Source organism: Acanthochromis polyacanthus, chromosome 9, assembly GCF_021347895.1.
Source record: "Acanthochromis polyacanthus isolate Apoly-LR-REF ecotype Palm Island chromosome 9, KAUST_Apoly_ChrSc, whole genome shotgun sequence".
In the NCBI taxonomy this organism is placed as follows: domain Eukaryota; kingdom Metazoa; phylum Chordata; class Actinopteri; family Pomacentridae; genus Acanthochromis; species Acanthochromis polyacanthus.
The window spans coordinates 1,184,589-1,200,910 of record NC_067121.1 but is presented as its reverse complement, the minus strand read 5'-3'; the positions used below and the strand labels follow the sequence as shown (position 1 = coordinate 1,200,910).

The window sequence follows — 16,322 nt, the reverse complement described above, 5'->3', positions numbered from 1 at the left end:
AATTGTGTTTTCAATAACTATTTTTTTCAATGGTAAATTCTTTTTTTTTTCAATGACAACCAATACTGTCTCTATTTTAGCTCCATGAGGAAATGCCTGACCGTCTGAGCAAACAATGAGCTCCGCAAAATTAACTGCACAACGAAAATGTAAAGGATTACAAATGATTAAGACTGATAGTTATGGGAGACTTGTAAGTTGCAGAGTGCAGGAAAAATAACTTCATCACTCATTGCAATGAGATGTGCTTGTCCCTTTTAACCCTTGTAGCACCACTTTGTTTACAAGGCATGTTTTGTTTTTAAAAATCTTCAAAATGCACACTCTTTTTAGAGCCAGAAACTGTAAAAATGGAAAGAGTGGTTCAACTTTCCCACTGTTTGTCATAAATACCATCAGTTTTGTGTGGTTACATAGAGAAAGCATCTTGAAAATAAGCCTAAAATTGTCAGATTTCATTGTAGTCACTTTATTTAAAATGTCAAATTTAAAAATTCACCAAAAATAACGATGGAAATTGTAAATAAAAAAAGAAACCCAAAGACTCTCTGCTCTGCACGGCAACTGAGAAGCCACGACTGACTCAGGGCAGTTGTGAGCATCAACCATGTGACCAAAATCCAGACACTTTTTAGGTGAAACTTTCAATTCATTTTCAATACATTTTATTCACCAGTTCAAATGGGTCATCACAAGACACTTCAATGAGGAAAGTAAAAACAAAATAATACAGAGAAATCCAACAAATCCAAAGTTTCCTTTGGATTCCCTGTCTGAGCAAGCACTTGGCGACAGTGGGGAGGTAAAACTCCCTTTTTCAGGAAGAACCCTCCGGCAGAACCAGGCTCAGACAAGGCGGCCATCTGCCTCGACCGGTTGGGGTGAAGGTAAACCCAGCGAACGATGCTGAGGTCAGGAACTGATACGGACTTTTATTGATTTTAAAACAAAAAAAACAAAACAAAAAAAAAGGAACTGTGGATCCAGTCCATTAGTGCTGCTCAGTTCATCACATCAGACGTATCACATCCTTAAACTTGGACACAGCAGCAGCAGCAGAACGTCTTCTTTCTCCAGGAGAAGATGCGTTCGAAGCAGTTCTTCTTCTTTGTCTTTGTCCTTCTCTGGTCCTTCTCATTGCCTTTAGTGTCTTCATCATTGTTTCTGTCTTTGCTGGTCTCAGTGTCTTTAGCAGTGTCACTGTCCTCAAGCTTACTGCTCTTCAGGTCACTTTCATCATCAGGCAAGCCTGTCAGGTTGATTCTGTTCTCTGGATCTGCAGGCTTAACCGTGATGGACAGGCTGGTGGAGGGTCTCGGTTCATCGCTAAAAAAGAAAACATACACGGTTGGGTTTACATCCGACAAGCAGAGAATGTAAACATGAAAATCAACAAAAGTCCATATCAGTCTTTTGTCACCTGCTGGGCTGCTAATGTCTCACAACCTGTGTACAAAGTAAACAGAAACACACTTACCAGCTGCTGGTGGGGGAGTTGCTGCTGAGGTAGCTTCTCGTGATAAAGGGATGCTTCAGGATACCACTGGGGGTGATTCTGTCTTTCTCGTCCCATTGAAGCATCGCCTTCAGGAGCTCGATGCACTCCTTTCTCTCATCAGCCTCTGCTAGGTTGTCCGTCTCAGAGCACACCTGGTGCAGAAAACATTTTGAAAGTCCAACAGTGGTCAAATCACCTTCCACCGTGAAATGTGAATGTCATAAATGAAGGTGAATTTTCAGCAACTAGCTGCTGCTTCCTAACGTACCGTTTCGATTTCATCCAGAGAGCTGAACTGGTAAACTGCGTCGTCGAAATGGGTCCCAAAACACTCTGTAGGTCTCTGAAAGAAGAAAACAATCATGCTTACTAAAGTCTTTATCTTATTGAGTGAGTAAAGGTCAGAGGTAAAATCACAGTAGGAGTATTGTACCTTCAGCTGCCACAAACCATCAGGCATTTTCTGAAAAAATAATTCTGATCTTCGTCCAGCATCGATGACATGTTGCGGTGGCGGACCCAACAGACCGATCATGCGTAGGAGCTGCAAACAAAACATAACACCATGTTAGACCTGAAGCTAATCCTGTGACGGCTTCTAATGTGTTTCAGCTGCAGTAATTTACTCACTGTCCAGTATTCGGAGTCTGTTCCGAAGAGACCATCTGAAGTCATCATCCTCTCCATCACGCAGCCTAAGGACCAAATGTCGATGGCCTCAGAATACGGCAGGCCCAGGATGATTTCTGGAGCTCTGAAAGTGGAAAAAACATCAAATGAAGATGTTACACAGTAGACAATAAGGAGACAGCGCTGAATTAAAGAAGTTTAAAAAGTATCAGTATTTCATACCTATATGCAACTACTTGGAGGAGCTTTCCCGCTTTGGTTTTGGAGCTGTACTCGGCCTCACCAAAGTCAATGAGTTTGACTCTGAAGGGCTGCTTCACACGATCCACCATCATGATGTTGTCTTCCTTCAGATCAGCGTGGATTATGCCAGCACTCTTTGTCGTATCCAGAGCTACAGCCAGCTGCAAGTAACAACATTTATCAGGAGTTTGTTAAAGAAATCTGTCACATGACAATAAAAGCAGAAGTTGTAAAGGTTCCTGAAACACCCATGTTGATTCTAGCACCACTCAAGGAGAGAAATATAAGGAGACAATAGAAGGTCATACCTGCTCAATAATTGTGCGGACGTGTTCCAGTGGCATTGGCTGTTGTGAATTCCGCAAATAGTCCCACAGGCTGATGTCCAATTTTTCAAACACCAGTTGCCGCTTATTTTTTATGAAGATGTCTCCTTTGTAGTCGATGATGTTTGACTGCTTCGAGTTGTGGCTCACGAGCTTTTTCATGATTTCCGCCTGTGGAGAGACAATATGTTTGCTGAGCCACAGAGTCCAATCAGTTCTTCTCAACAACTAAAAAGTACATAACATCACCAGTACCACTACTCAGAATATTGTAGTGGTACTACCTCTTTTTGAAAAATGTCTTTTTTGTGTCACTGTTCAGCTGAAATCAGTGTCTTACCTCATGGTCTAGATTGCTCCATTCGGGCACCTTTACAGCCACGTGCTCTTCGGTGTCGTTCTTCACACATTCCACCACTAATGCAAAGCCTCCATGTCCGATTTCTTTCACGAATGTGTAGCCTGTTGAGACTTCGGAACGCTGGCTTGTGGTACTCTCCTCAGAGGAAGATGAGGATGAACTTTGAATGTTCTTTTTGAGCTTGTCACAGAAGCCTGAAAGTGAAGCAGACACAAATGAGAAACATATTCTATGGATGTCTTGTTGAACCATTGGTAATCTACCACACTGATGTGATCTCAGTTTTCAATCATATTTGCTGAATATTGAACCAATTATCATAAAACAACAGCACTGAGTGTTACAACCTGTTCTGAATTGTGTTATAAGGCATATTGGACAGTATTGCAGCAAAACTACATGGATGTTTCCTCAGAAACTCCAAAGTGTTTACTTCATTAAACAGAAGTCTGCTCTTTACAGGAGTACTGGTTGGTTTTAGTTATCCAGTTATGACCAAACCTGAACACTTCTTCTTTATCCAGGAGAAGGCGCATTGGAAGCAGTTCTTCTTCTTTGTCTTTGTCTTTCTCTGCGCCTTCTTCTTGACTTCAGTGTCTTCATCATTGTCCTTGTTGTTCTCAGTGTCTTTAGCAGTGTCACTGTCCTCAAGCTTACTGCTCTTCAGGTCACTTTCATCATCAGGCAAGCCTGCCAGGTTGATTCTGTTCTCTGGATCTGCAGGCTTAACCATGATGGACACGGTGGTGGAGGGTCTAGATTCATCGCTAAAAAAGGAAACATACACGGTTGGGTTTACATCCGACAAGCAGAGAATGTAAACATGAAAATCAACAAAAGTCCATATCAGTCTTCTGTCACCTGCTGGGCTGCTAATGTCTCACAACCTGTGTACAAAGTAAACAGAAACACACTTACCAACTGCTGGTGGGGGAGTTGCTGCTGAGGTAGCTTCTAGTGATAGAGGGATGGTCGAGGATATCACTGGGGGGGGTTCTGTCCTTCTCCTTTGAGTTGTGGCTCATGGGTTTATTCAGGATTTCCGCCTGTGGAGAGACAATATGTTTGCTGAGCCACAGAGTCCAATCAGTTCTTCTCAACAACTAAAAAGTACAGAACATGAGCAGTACCACTACTCAGAATCTTGTCGTGGTACTACCTCTTTTTAAAACAATGTCTTTTTTGTGTCACTGTTCAGCTGGAATCAGTGTCCTACCTCATGGTCTTGACAGTTCCGTTCGGACACCTTTATGGCCTCGTGCTCTTCAGTGTTGTTTGTCATACGTTCCGGCACAAATCCACAGCTTCCATGTTCCAGGTTTTGCATCAACTTGTAGTCTTCTGGGACTTCGAAAGGATGCCTTGTAGTACTCTCCTCAGAGGAAGATGAGGATGAGGATGAACTTTGATTGTTCATTTTTATCTTGTCAAAAAAGACTGAAAGTGAAGCAGACACAAATGAGAACCATATTCTATGGATGTCTTGTTGAACCATTGGTAATCTACCACACTGTAGTGATCTCAGTTTTCAATCATATTTGCTGAATATTGAACCAATTATCATAAAACAACAGCACTGAGTGTTACAACCTGTTCTGAATTGTGTTATAAGGCATATTGGACAGTATTGCAGCAAAACTACATGGATGTTTCCTCAGAAACTCCAAAGTTTTACTTCATTAAACAGAAGAGTGGAGTTACTTACTTCACAAAAGTTTGTTTATCTAGATTTTGCTGAAATGTGGAAGTCTCTGAGTTTGGTGTTAAGCTGGTTTCACTGAACTACTCAATAAACGAATAAATAACTCAATAAAATAAATTGAAATGGTGTCTCCACTCAGAGATTTTGTGTTTGCCATGAATTCTACAATGCCTTTAAAAACAATTTAAAATTTCTCAGCATTGTTTAATTTTGAAAATGGCATTTTAAATGACTAAAACTGGCCCTGTTTTCCTCATCTATCTGCACTTAATAACTTATAGTGACATATTCTGAGTAATGTTGTTATAAATTGTTGAAATCTCTCATTTATTAGATTAGACTATTTCATTTTTGGATTCCATGTTGCAAGTTAAGGAAACAGAATGAGCTATTACCTTACTTATGACACTTACTGAATGAATTTACTGATCAGAAAAAAGTGACCTTAACTCTTGCTCACATCAACACATCAGATTATCTTTATATTCTCCAAAATGAATATTTCCCAGTAGAAAAATCCTGCTATCCCAACATATCTATGTATTTGGTCATGGTTATAGTCAAATTATTCCAAGTTTGGAGCTTTAAAACCATATTTTGTCTTAACAAACATGTTTGTCCTGCTCTTTACAGGAGTTGGTTTTATCCAGTTATGACCAAACCTGAACACATCACTTCCCTTCCACACTGCTAAGATCTTACTTTTTAATAACAAGATGTTAAAAATTACAAGACCAGTAAAAAACTGAGTGTTACATCCTGTTCTGACTCACAGATTTCATTACAAATTGGACAGAGTTGTAGAAAAATAGATTTTAAAACTTCCTTCTGAATGTTTCCTCTGGTGTTTGCTTCATCAAGCAGAGCAGTGAAGTCACTTACCTCAAAAATGTTGGCTTCTTTGGGTTTTCTTGAAAGGTTAAAGTTGAGATTAATCTCGATGTCCTGCTCGTTTCAAGTCGTCCTGTTGTCTTGTTGAAATCTGGAAGACACTGTGCAGAACTGTCTGCACCCTGATTTAAATGCAGCACTACCTCGTTCAAATGTAAACAAAGCAGCATATATGTAATGTTGTTATTTTTTAAACTTTTAGCTGTCATATTTACTGTAAAGAAAGCACACAGTGGATAAATTTGGGTTCATGTAAAATGCTGAAACACTGGTGTAGTCATTGTATATGAGGAATATGGCTTTCCAAAGGGAACAAACTTGGACTTAGTTGAGCCTTTGGAGAAAACATGCTGGGGGTAAATTGTGCCATCAATTATGTTGAAGTAAAATTTAAAATGTTCCATCTCATATAATGTAAGATCTGTCTCCATTTGTTCATGGATGACCTGATGGGCTGAAAAGTCATTCTGTCCATCTTCATCTGCCACCTGACGTATGAACTTCCCCTTCTTTACTTCTCCTACACTGCAAAAAGTCCTCCTTCAAAAACAAGAAAAAACCCCACAAAAACAAGTGACATATTACTTAAACTAAGCAAAATTATCTGCCAACAGAACAAGAAAATTTGGCTTGTCAAGATTTTCCAAAACAAGTAAAAATATCTAACCTCAATGAAACCCAAAATACCTTAAAATTAGTATATTCTCACTAATAAAGTGCATTTTTCTTGGAAGAAATAAAAAATATGAGAGCTCTTTTCTCAATATGTTGAAAAATATTCTGAAATGAAGCAAATGCTCGTGCCATTGTCTTGACATAATGATATGTAGTAAGCATTACATTACTTGAAACGTTATACTAAAATCTAATTTACTTTTCTTGATGGAACGGCAACAGTTCAGAATATTTTTCTCTCTATGTAGGATAACTTTCTTAAAATTCTTAAAATGAGCCAAATGCTGTGGAATTCAAAAATATTCATGCTTATAATCAGTGATCCTGACTACAAGAACAGTAAATGTCACTTGCTTAAATGAAGATACAAATCCAATTTCTTTTCACCTCTTTATTCTATTTAAGGTGCAATCTGTATCAAAAACATTTTACAGAAGAAAGTGCTCTGAGGAGCCCTGAACAAATGCTAAGACCTGAACAAACTGACTGGTCTAACATTTTCTGGAACTACAGAACAACGTACAAGCCTACTCACTGAACTTCCTCCACTCAGCCATAGCTTTTTTATATGAAGAAGTCATGTCTTGGTCATGGATGGCATCCATGAGGACCTCTGTCTGCAGCACAGAGAGGAGTGTGGTTATGCACTTGGGGTATGTGAGGTGAAAGGTGTAGCAGCATGCCATGATGTACATCACACTGAGATGTCCTCCTTTGGGAAGATCAGCACAGGCATGGTTCCGATGGCCAGAATGCAGTTGCTCTCACAGACGATCACTACAGGGCTGGAGAGCGGTCTTGCGTTCAGGAAAGCGTTGGGGTCTTCCACAGACTGAAACACAAATAGAAATATGAGGCTAATTAAGTGTGAATTGAAGCTTATTTGTGTGTGTGTTTATGAGAGTAAACTAAATGGATATGTGGCAGGGTAGCAATGCTCGTCTTTGTCTATAATTGAAATAAAAATGAATATGTGGAAGTGACAGAAGACAAGAAAGTGTAAAAGAAACAAAGTAGTTGTGAGCCAGTGTTTATGCCTTTTTATGGATGTGTGTCAAGGAGCCTACTACACAGCCTGCAACTACAGCTGTCATTCTGTTTTGCCTGACTGATGTGAGTCGTCCAGATATGTTCTTTGTAATGTTAGACATTTTTCTTTGGTCATTGCCAGGCTCTAGTAATGCAACAATATTCTTCATAAACAGCTTCACTGGGTTAAGGCAGTAAAAGCAGTCTGATGTCAAAATATTGGAAGCATTTATCATTTCTGTTTTGTGGGATCAAATACACAGGCGAGCTCAGTGATTGTTTAATTTCTGAAATGTCTTTACTCAATCCTGTCGTTTGCTTCTTTTTAGTACTTAAGAAGTGCCGTGATGTAGCTTGATAAGAGATGTCAGAATTGACCACATTATATGCCACATGACATATGATGTGCTGTAGAATACATCTCTTTCAAATTTGTTTACTTCTGTGGCTGTATCACAGCTTATGTTGCAAAGAAAATGAAACTGAGCGCTTCACCCAGTTTCTTAAAGTAGGCCTATTCCTTTCTCAGTGTGGCAATATGAATGTTTTCAAAATGCAGTGGTGTGATGTATCAAAAGCAAATATTTACAATAAAAAAAATCAGGAGAATGTCTAAAAATGCGGTCCCTTAACAATAGAGTTTAATAGCCCTGTTGTAAAGCATGTGAAAAACTATCAAACATCATTTTTTTACCTCAAGATGTGAAGAATGGCCTCACTTGCATGCCCCAACTTCTTGGGTGGAGCAATGGGTGATGGGAAGACGTCTGGCAAAGCTTTCATCATCGCAACCCCTCGCTTTACTGTGAAAAACAAAACCACCTAATTTTATTTACTGCAGTCAGTTATTCAAAAAACAACATAAAACAGAGTAACAAGACAAGAAACAGAAGTGAGTGTGGTTGGGAGAGACTGCAAGAAGCAGTAAACTGCAGGTGGGAAAATGAAAAAAGCACATGGTAGAAGTGGTTAGGATGGTTGACAAGTTATGTAAATGGAAAATACTTGGTGGATGTGTGAAACTGAGCAGCACCAGCAGCACTGACTACTGTGGTCAGCTCATGGATTCTTAAGTTATCAAATGATAAGTAATTACCTTTATCAGCCAGTGGAGGTCTCATGACTTTTTTGAAAACGCCATAAAACTGGATCTTCTCACAAAAGGTCTTCCAGCGGTTCTTCAGTTCAGCTATGAAGTGGGGGTTTCCTTGATTGAGGATCCGCTGCAGTTCATCCATTATCTACCACAAAAGGACACATAGCAAATACCTGTTAAATCAACATTCCAATCAAAATCTAGTCAATAAAAAATGTCTGGACCCATTATGTAAAGACCAAACAAATGAATTTCCCTTCGGGGAGCAATAAAGTTCTATTCTATGTAAGTAGAAATTGCAGCGTGACCTGCTTTGTGAATTATGAAACAATTTGTGCAAAAAAGAACCTGGCCAACATCTGTCCTTAATTTAAAAAATGGAAAATGGCTAACAATCTATCATTTGTAAACTAACATACATGCATCCATCCATCCATCCATCCTCTATACACCGCTTTATCCTCATTAGGGTCGGGGCTGACTCGGGCGAAGGCGGGGGACACCCTGGACAGGTCACCAGTCTGTCACAGGGTTACATACACAGACAGACAATCACACGCACATTCACACATCTATGGACAATTTAGAGTAACCAATTAACCTCAGCATATTTTTGGACTGTGGGAGGAAGCCAGAGTACCCGGAGAAAACCCACGCATGCACAGGGAGAACATGCAAACTCCATGCAGAAAGATCCCAGGCCGGGATTTGAACCGGGGATCTTCTTGCTGCAAGGTGAAAGTGCTAACCACTACGACACTGTGCAGCCCCACATACAATCATATTAAACATAAATCAACTTAAAATGATTTGATTTGCTTACATGATCCACTTCTCTGAAGCAGGGATATGCTTGAAGAATCTTGGTAGGTCTGTCGTGCTCCTTCAGAACATCAGAGTCGATGTAAGCCCGTCTTGCTTGGTATTCCAGGTCCAACAGCTGGGCAACATCCTTCTTGTTGGGCCTGGGCTTGGATTTGTATAGCTCCTGCAGAACTTTGTAGTGTCTGGCCTGGTTCTGTGGGCTGTCAGTAGTTTCAGGCCCTATTGTTGAAATGAAATTATGATTACTGTTTCACTTTCTGCCATTACAGTTTGAAGAAACATACAAATATTCAAAGTTACTGACTTTTAGTTTAATCATTTCAATGTTTGTATCTAAAACTAAACCATGTATAACTGACTTCTAAAAAGAAATGTGACAGTACATCCGCAACAACTCACCACACTTTCTCACAACTCAACTCTATATGGAGTAGATGTTTATTGATGGAGCAAGACTGCAAAGGCTCTGGAATTCCTGAGCTGATCAAAACTCAGATAAGCTGTCCCTCTCTCCAGCACTGACCAACACCCATCTCTATAGGAGGATTGAGACATTTGTATTTCTGTAGGTTTTCATTCACAGAAGGATGGAGCTCCTGTGAACATTTAAACCCCTGGAATAACTTCTTCTTTTTAAAAGACAATGACTTTCAATTATATGCTATGGATGTTTGTTTAATGAACTTTCATGCTAAAATCCCTTTTCAGCTTTAGGAGACCCTCAGCCGGAGACGTCTCTGCATTCCACAGATCAGATAACAAGTCGTAAAACTTTATGGCTGAAGGCTGGAGTCACCCTCTCCCTCTCTTTGACTGAAACAAAGAGACTGGAACTGAACTTACAAAACCTTGCCAAATTAATATTTCTGGAATGTATTTTGTGTTTACAGAATTACCAACGTCAGTGGAAATCATTCATCATTAACATGAAAATCAAGATTCTATCTTTCACAGAAGCTGATTTATTAATTTGTGATATTTAATCTGATTCCTTCTTTATTACTCCATTTAGGTTGAATGATGACCATTGTATTTACCTGTTACCAAATCTCTGACTTGTTATATTTTCACTGTGATACATATTTTTAATGTCATAAACATAAACATATAGTTATGAATGAAATGATTCACATCATGTGAACATATGTATTAATCTACACATTTCACTTTCACGCAACTGAATATGGTGGGATAGACAGATCGTGTTTTGCGCGTTTAATATCATATTTTAATCCATTCTGGACTCCTCTTTCTTCTCTACTCTGTGAGAACAAAGAGATTCCAAATTCCTCCAGACTCGCGCCTAAAAGTTCTCTCTCTCCGCCCAGGTCCTCCCCTTAGCTGGACCCACAGATAAAGTCAGCCGTCGCCCACATCATCTCTCTTACCGCTCTTACTCTCTTGCCCGCTTCACTTCCCTTTCTTCACTACCTGGGGAATCCATAACAGAGATTCCCATTATTTCTTACCTAAAGCGCGTTTTTCCTATCTTCGAAATTCCCTCACCATCTCAGTTTGTTAACTATTTATCTCTTAATATTTTTGTAACTTAAGGAGACATTTTGCTCAATTTTAAACCAACGTTATTCGTTTTAATCTGAAGAACAGATTCAGAACCAGCATTTATTTTTCTTAATTTTGACCGTTTTTCATCAACACCCGTTTTTCTTGGCTAAAGCCTGAGAACCATCATTTTTAAGCACTCAGCTGAGAACTCCGGAGACCTGCTGGATCAGGTCTTTGCATAGAACCGATCAACCCGCGGCAGGACATCTAGGCGTGGCCACAACAACGACACACCGCTCCGAACCTGCCAGTCCAGACGGTTGTGCGGCTAATCTGAAGGCCCTGCACGTCCCAGCCCATGACGGTTCACTTCAATAACTCCAGCTGAGTTTGCTCTGATTCCATTCTATGGGTGATGTACTAACCGCTTGGTCAATTAATTCACTTCATCAATTTATTCTTTTACAAATCATTAGAATTCTTAATCCAAATTACCGGTTACCTCGTCAGGTTAGCTCTGGCTAATCCTCACCATATTTCCTTCTCTCTCACACCTACTTCCACATCCCTCACACAAGCACGCACACACACACACACACACACACACACACACACACACACACACACACACCATATCTACATTGTACATAGTTCACTTGTCATTATTTTCATAGAAGTTAATAAATACCTCATTTTAGATCAAACTACAGTCTTGTGTTTCTTTGTGTAGAATGTGGTCAATTTAACCGAGGATTCAAGACTTTTTGATATGAGATTGATCAAAATTTTTATGAATATTAATTTTTTTTAGTAAAGTTAATATTTTTCCCTAGAGATCTAGGGTGGTGCCCCAATTATTAATAACGAGAGCAATAAATCATAACGTAGTACTGCTACATTGATAATAAAATACAATATTTCTTTAGCGTATTCCAGTGAAGTAATAGTTACGAGTCTGAAGTCTTAAGTCAGCAGGAGTATTCTCTCTCTTTCTCTCTCTGCTCTTTCCAGCTGATCCACCAGAACCAGACTGAGCTAAAGCTGCTATCATGAAAAGATAATCTTGATGATTAATGATTAATACCTTAAAGGCACTCCCCCTTTTCAATACTTGTAGCAATTTTAATACAAAAACACAATCTCAGTATGTGCTCTTACCATCCACCTGTTCAGCCTCCAGGGAAGTGCCTCCAGACTGCGGTGATGTTTCCAAGCTCAAAGTTGAAGCATTGGACCCGCTGTCATCAGTGGGTGACCCATGGCTGCTGCTCTCAAAGCTGATGGCCAGTCGCCTCTTTCTTGAAGGAGTTGCTCCCTGCTTCTTTTTGGGGGTTGTCACATTTTGGACCCTTCTCAAAAGCTGCTTCTTCACAGATTCCTGACAAAAACATGGAACGTAAAAATCACATTGATCGTAATGAAATTACCGCATAAAAGCTCCGATCCCGAATAAAGCATATCCTCCTACCCACTCAGCTCCACTGGCTGCAGACCTGTCCCGCAGCATTGGGTAGTATACAATCAGACACTGAGCCATCGCAGTTAGCTCACGGCTACTTGGATATCGGAAGTCATCCCCTGCAGCTCTCTTTATGGCGATCATGCTTGTTACTGTGTTCCTTATTATGCGACAGCGAAGCTCTTTGGAGAGTGTGAAGTCTTCTTCTTGTCCAGCACGCTGTTTTTCAAAAAAGGTGGTTCTTGACAGCTCCAGCTCTGTGTCTGTGTATACAACATATTGTGGACTTTGAAGCTGTACAGTTCTGCTGGCACTGTCTCCTGGCTTTGAAGAGGGGACAGGTGCAGGGAAGGAAGAAGGAGTGGACAAAGCGTTTGGGGTAGTTGGAATTGTGGCACCATCATAAGTTCCAGAGGAGGTGCCTGGGTGAGGCTGCTCCAGTTCTTCACACTGAAAAACACAAAAATTGATCTCACAGTAATTGTAAGTAGTGCACTACAAGCAACAACACCAAAAAGGAAATGTTTCCGTCAGGTTTTGCAGGATTGGGCCAAAATGCAGTTACAACCAAACAGGTAGCAAAGAACAAATAGGAAGACTAGAAAAAGTTAGGAAGAATAGACACTACAAAATAAAACAGAAAAACGAACAGGGAACAAAAGACACAGAGCATGACAGTTTCACTGAAATTGTAAATCACAGCATAGTTTAATGTCCACACAACGTTAAAATCGGATATCACCTCATTTTCACCATGAGTGGTCCTCCAAATGGCTTTCCTTCGGAAAAAGTGCTCAGGCCCCGGAAAGAGGTCACGCAAGTCCTCCTTAGACAGACTGGGAAGCAATTCTGTGCTAATATTAGCAGCTGAAAAACACATACAATCACACTGTAAATATACAGTATGAGGTCATAACCTGGTTAAGTCAGTGGTGGCAGCACAGAAGCACAGCTTAAGCAGGAACATATATCTACATTTAGCTAAAGTCTAACCATGATTTTGAACCCAGCCGCGCGCGCGCCTCCCCTACCAACCCTCCGCAACCATTCTAACGTGCAACACAAAACATGCTAAAGCTAAAGTTAATAGCTGCCTAAAAGTTGTTCCTTCTGTTTCTGACAATAAAATAATATAAACTATTTGTACGGCAAGACTTTTCGTGTAGCTGTTCACTGTTTCTAGCCCACATTTGGCTAGAAGGTCAGTTTGTTCAAACTAGCATGTGAGGACTTAGCTAACCACAATTAGCTGACCATGCAAAGACATGTAAAAGCAAATTAACATTACCTTTCAATACTGCAACTGTTGTAGGATCCATGCCTGAAAAAGCACTTCGAGTTTCATCCGTGGCGTAGTCAGTTTATAGGATTTCCAACAGTCTTGCAAACGGCAGAATTGTGCACAGGTAGCCTGCTGCAACTGACCCACTGCAGACGACAGTTGTCGGACTCTTTCTGGCCGTTCCATTTGGAATGTACCATGTGATAAAATGGGGGGAGGCATACATGTTGTACGAGGGGAGAATGTTTGAACTAATGCAGTCATAATTTGAAATTCATACAGTATATTGAAAAAAATATTACTGCATGCAGTTAATTCCATAAATTACATTATAAATACGAATAAAAAACATTTTAAAAAATCTTAATTCATAGAACTCCCCTATGCTGCTAGATAATGTGGTCAACAGGCCGTTGTTTTACGTAATTTTCCCATCTCTTTCAGAGACTGCAGAAGAAATTTTACCTTCCTGTAGGACTTAAAAATCATTTTTGAAAACTTGTTGATGGCTCCCATTTAAAATTGTGTCCCTGATTTTCAGAGATACCAAATGCATTGCAGGTTGTTCTGTACAAAGATGAAATAGAGGTCTGTAATACACTAAGATCATTTGCATGAGACCCTAGCAAACGTAAATCCAAAATACAGGTTTAATAATTGTAATAAATGGCAATACTTGCATAATTCAGAAATCAATGATCCTTGCATACATAGTGATTGGTAATATGCCAGAATGTGGATTAGTCAAAAATGTATGTCTTGTTGATTCTCTGCTTTATTGTTGTAATACCAACTATTTCAAACTATACACTTTGATAGAATAAAGTCATCGCATATCAAGTTCAGGTCCCATACCTTGCAAAGGCTACTGAGTCAGTGGATGCTGAAAAGCTGGTGGATTATACCTCTCATTACACAATCAGCAGCAAGAGTCATACCTTTGTACAGGTAAAATACCATCTTGCGGATGTAATAGAATTATACAATAGTGAAAAATCGCAGTGCTCCCCAGATGTCACATGCTTTTAAAGCTGCCCTGTAATTTGGAAGCACTTATCTGAATGTACATGAACTATTTCTGATTGAAATTGTTTGAATTTTCCATGTTAAATGTTTAAATATTAACTATCAGTTTACAGTACTGTTCCAACTGTACTAATATTTAAGTACATATTTTTATTGTGGCTGCACAGCGGTAGTGGTTAGCACTTTCGCCTGCAGCAAGAAGTCCCGGTTCAAATCCCGGGGTGGGCCTGGGATCTTTCTGCATGGAGTTTGCATGTTCTCCCTGTGCATGCATGGGTTTTCTCTGGGCACTCCGGCTTCCTCCCACAGTCCAAAAATATGCTGAGGTTAATTGGTTACTCTAAATTGTCCGTAGGTGTGAATGTGAGTGTGATTGTTTTCTGTATATGTAGCCCTGTGACAGACTGGCGACCTGTCCAGGGTGTCCCCTGCCTTCACTCAAGTCAGCTGGGATAGGCTCCAGCACCCCCGCGACCCTAGTGAGGATAAAGAGGTGTATAGAGAATGGATGGATGGATATTTTTATTGTTGCATAGATAACTAAACAGTAGATTTCATTTGGCTGTGATGTGTTTTAATTATTTGGAGGGATACAGTCGTGTCAAAGTCATGATTTCTTATTTCATGCTTGAAATAAGAAATTATGACTTTGAAAAAGAAGTTTTGTACTTGTGGATGTTGATGAAGCAGCTTTGTAACAGTTAATTTCTAGTTTCAAGCATGTATTATCAATATAAGCCATAAATTCTCAGTAACAAGCTGTAATATCTTACTAAGATAATTTAGGACCAAAACACTTAAAACAAGTAAAACACTCTTACATAAAATCTGCGTAGTGAGAAAAATTATCTTATCAGACAAAAAATAAGCAAATATCACCCTAATTTGAGATATTTAATCTTACTTAGATTTCAGTTTTTGCAGTGTACAGAATTATTATATAGTCTACCTGATATTCGACCAGCGAAGTATTTAATTAGACAAATCTAATAAATAGCATATGAAACACTTCTTGTTGTGCTGTCAAGAAGAGTTTCAGGAATCATAAGGGGAATTATTTAGCTTGAAAGGTTATGTATAAAATTGAGGTAGCTGGAATCTATACAAGTTAGGGACCAAGATGTGAACAACAAAACAATTGAGGCACTGAACTTATATTTATGTACATTTATTAAACTAAACTAAACAATAACAACAACAATAACACACATTAAGACGAACAACGACAACACAAAACGAATAAGATGGTGAGATGTGAATGATGGGAAAAGGGAAGGAAGAGAACACAATATTTCAACGTAACACTGGATTAATATTACAATTGAAATATGGAGTTCTGAGGGAAAAGGGATAAATAGACCACACCTGAAAGCAGCCGTCAATTTGATAGTAGGCTTATTTGTTAGCCTGTAAATTTTATCTTTGAAAAGAGAATTTGAGAAAGTTGCACCAAGTTCCAGTGACTGAAAGGTACTTGCGTGCCGTGATGATGATGGTCGGTCGCCTTGGTTGATGTGGGTCGGAACAACGGTGGACAGAGTGGAGCCTCAGAGTGATGGATAGCAAGGTGACTTCAAAATTCAGGAGAACTCAGGAGAACTCAGAGTGGTGCTTTCAGGAGAACTCAAAAGAACTCACAAAATTCAGGAGGACTCAAAATGGTGGTTTCAGATGTGGTCTTTTAAAGGGGTGCCTTTGCATATCATTAACTCAGCAGGGGTCTGGTACATCCCCTGTCAGTGGGGCCTGATGTCCAGATGTCCCTCACAGAGT

General features: G+C 39.6%; 1 protein-coding gene and 1 long non-coding RNA gene across 2 annotated transcripts; both read right to left on the bottom strand.

Annotated features, from left to right (window-relative positions):
- Positions 1 to 1,490: 1,490 nt before the first annotated feature.
- On the bottom strand, positions 1,491 to 2,034 carry LOC127535587 (uncharacterized). The gene is made up of 3 exons (XR_007944457.1): positions 1,932 to 2,034; positions 1,767 to 1,841; positions 1,491 to 1,650 (listed from the first exon to the last, which is right to left on the bottom strand). It is a non-coding gene; the product is annotated as an uncharacterized LOC127535587 (long non-coding RNA).
- Positions 2,035 to 4,280: 2,246 nt separating this feature from the next.
- On the bottom strand, positions 4,281 to 12,885 carry LOC127535544 (uncharacterized). Its single transcript, XM_051953859.1, has 8 exons — positions 12,251 to 12,885; positions 11,941 to 12,160; positions 9,275 to 9,495; positions 8,452 to 8,596; positions 8,050 to 8,158; positions 6,862 to 7,158; positions 5,643 to 6,191; positions 4,281 to 4,495 (listed from the first exon to the last, which is right to left on the bottom strand). The coding sequence occupies exons 1-6, from the start codon at positions 12,383 to 12,385 to the stop codon at positions 7,131 to 7,133; spliced, it is 858 nt and encodes a 285-aa protein (XP_051809819.1). The 5' UTR covers positions 12,386 to 12,885; the 3' UTR covers positions 4,281 to 4,495; positions 5,643 to 6,191; positions 6,862 to 7,130.
- Positions 12,886 to 16,322: the final 3,437 nt, after the last annotated feature.

Excerpts from the sequence above, each read along its gene's own strand:
- LOC127535544 (XM_051953859.1), bottom strand. The coding sequence starts at position 12,385 with ATGATCGCCATAAAGAGAGCTGCAGGGGATGACTTCCGATATCCAAGT. Across the intron at positions 12,161-12,250 it reads CAGCCAGTGGAGCTGAGTGG|GAATCTGTGAAGAAGCAGCT; the intron begins GTAGGAGGATAT and ends TGTTTTTGTCAG. Across the intron at positions 9,496-11,940 it reads GGAGGCTGAACAGGTGGATG|GGCCTGAAACTACTGACAGC; the intron begins GTAAGAGCACAT and ends TTTCAACAATAG.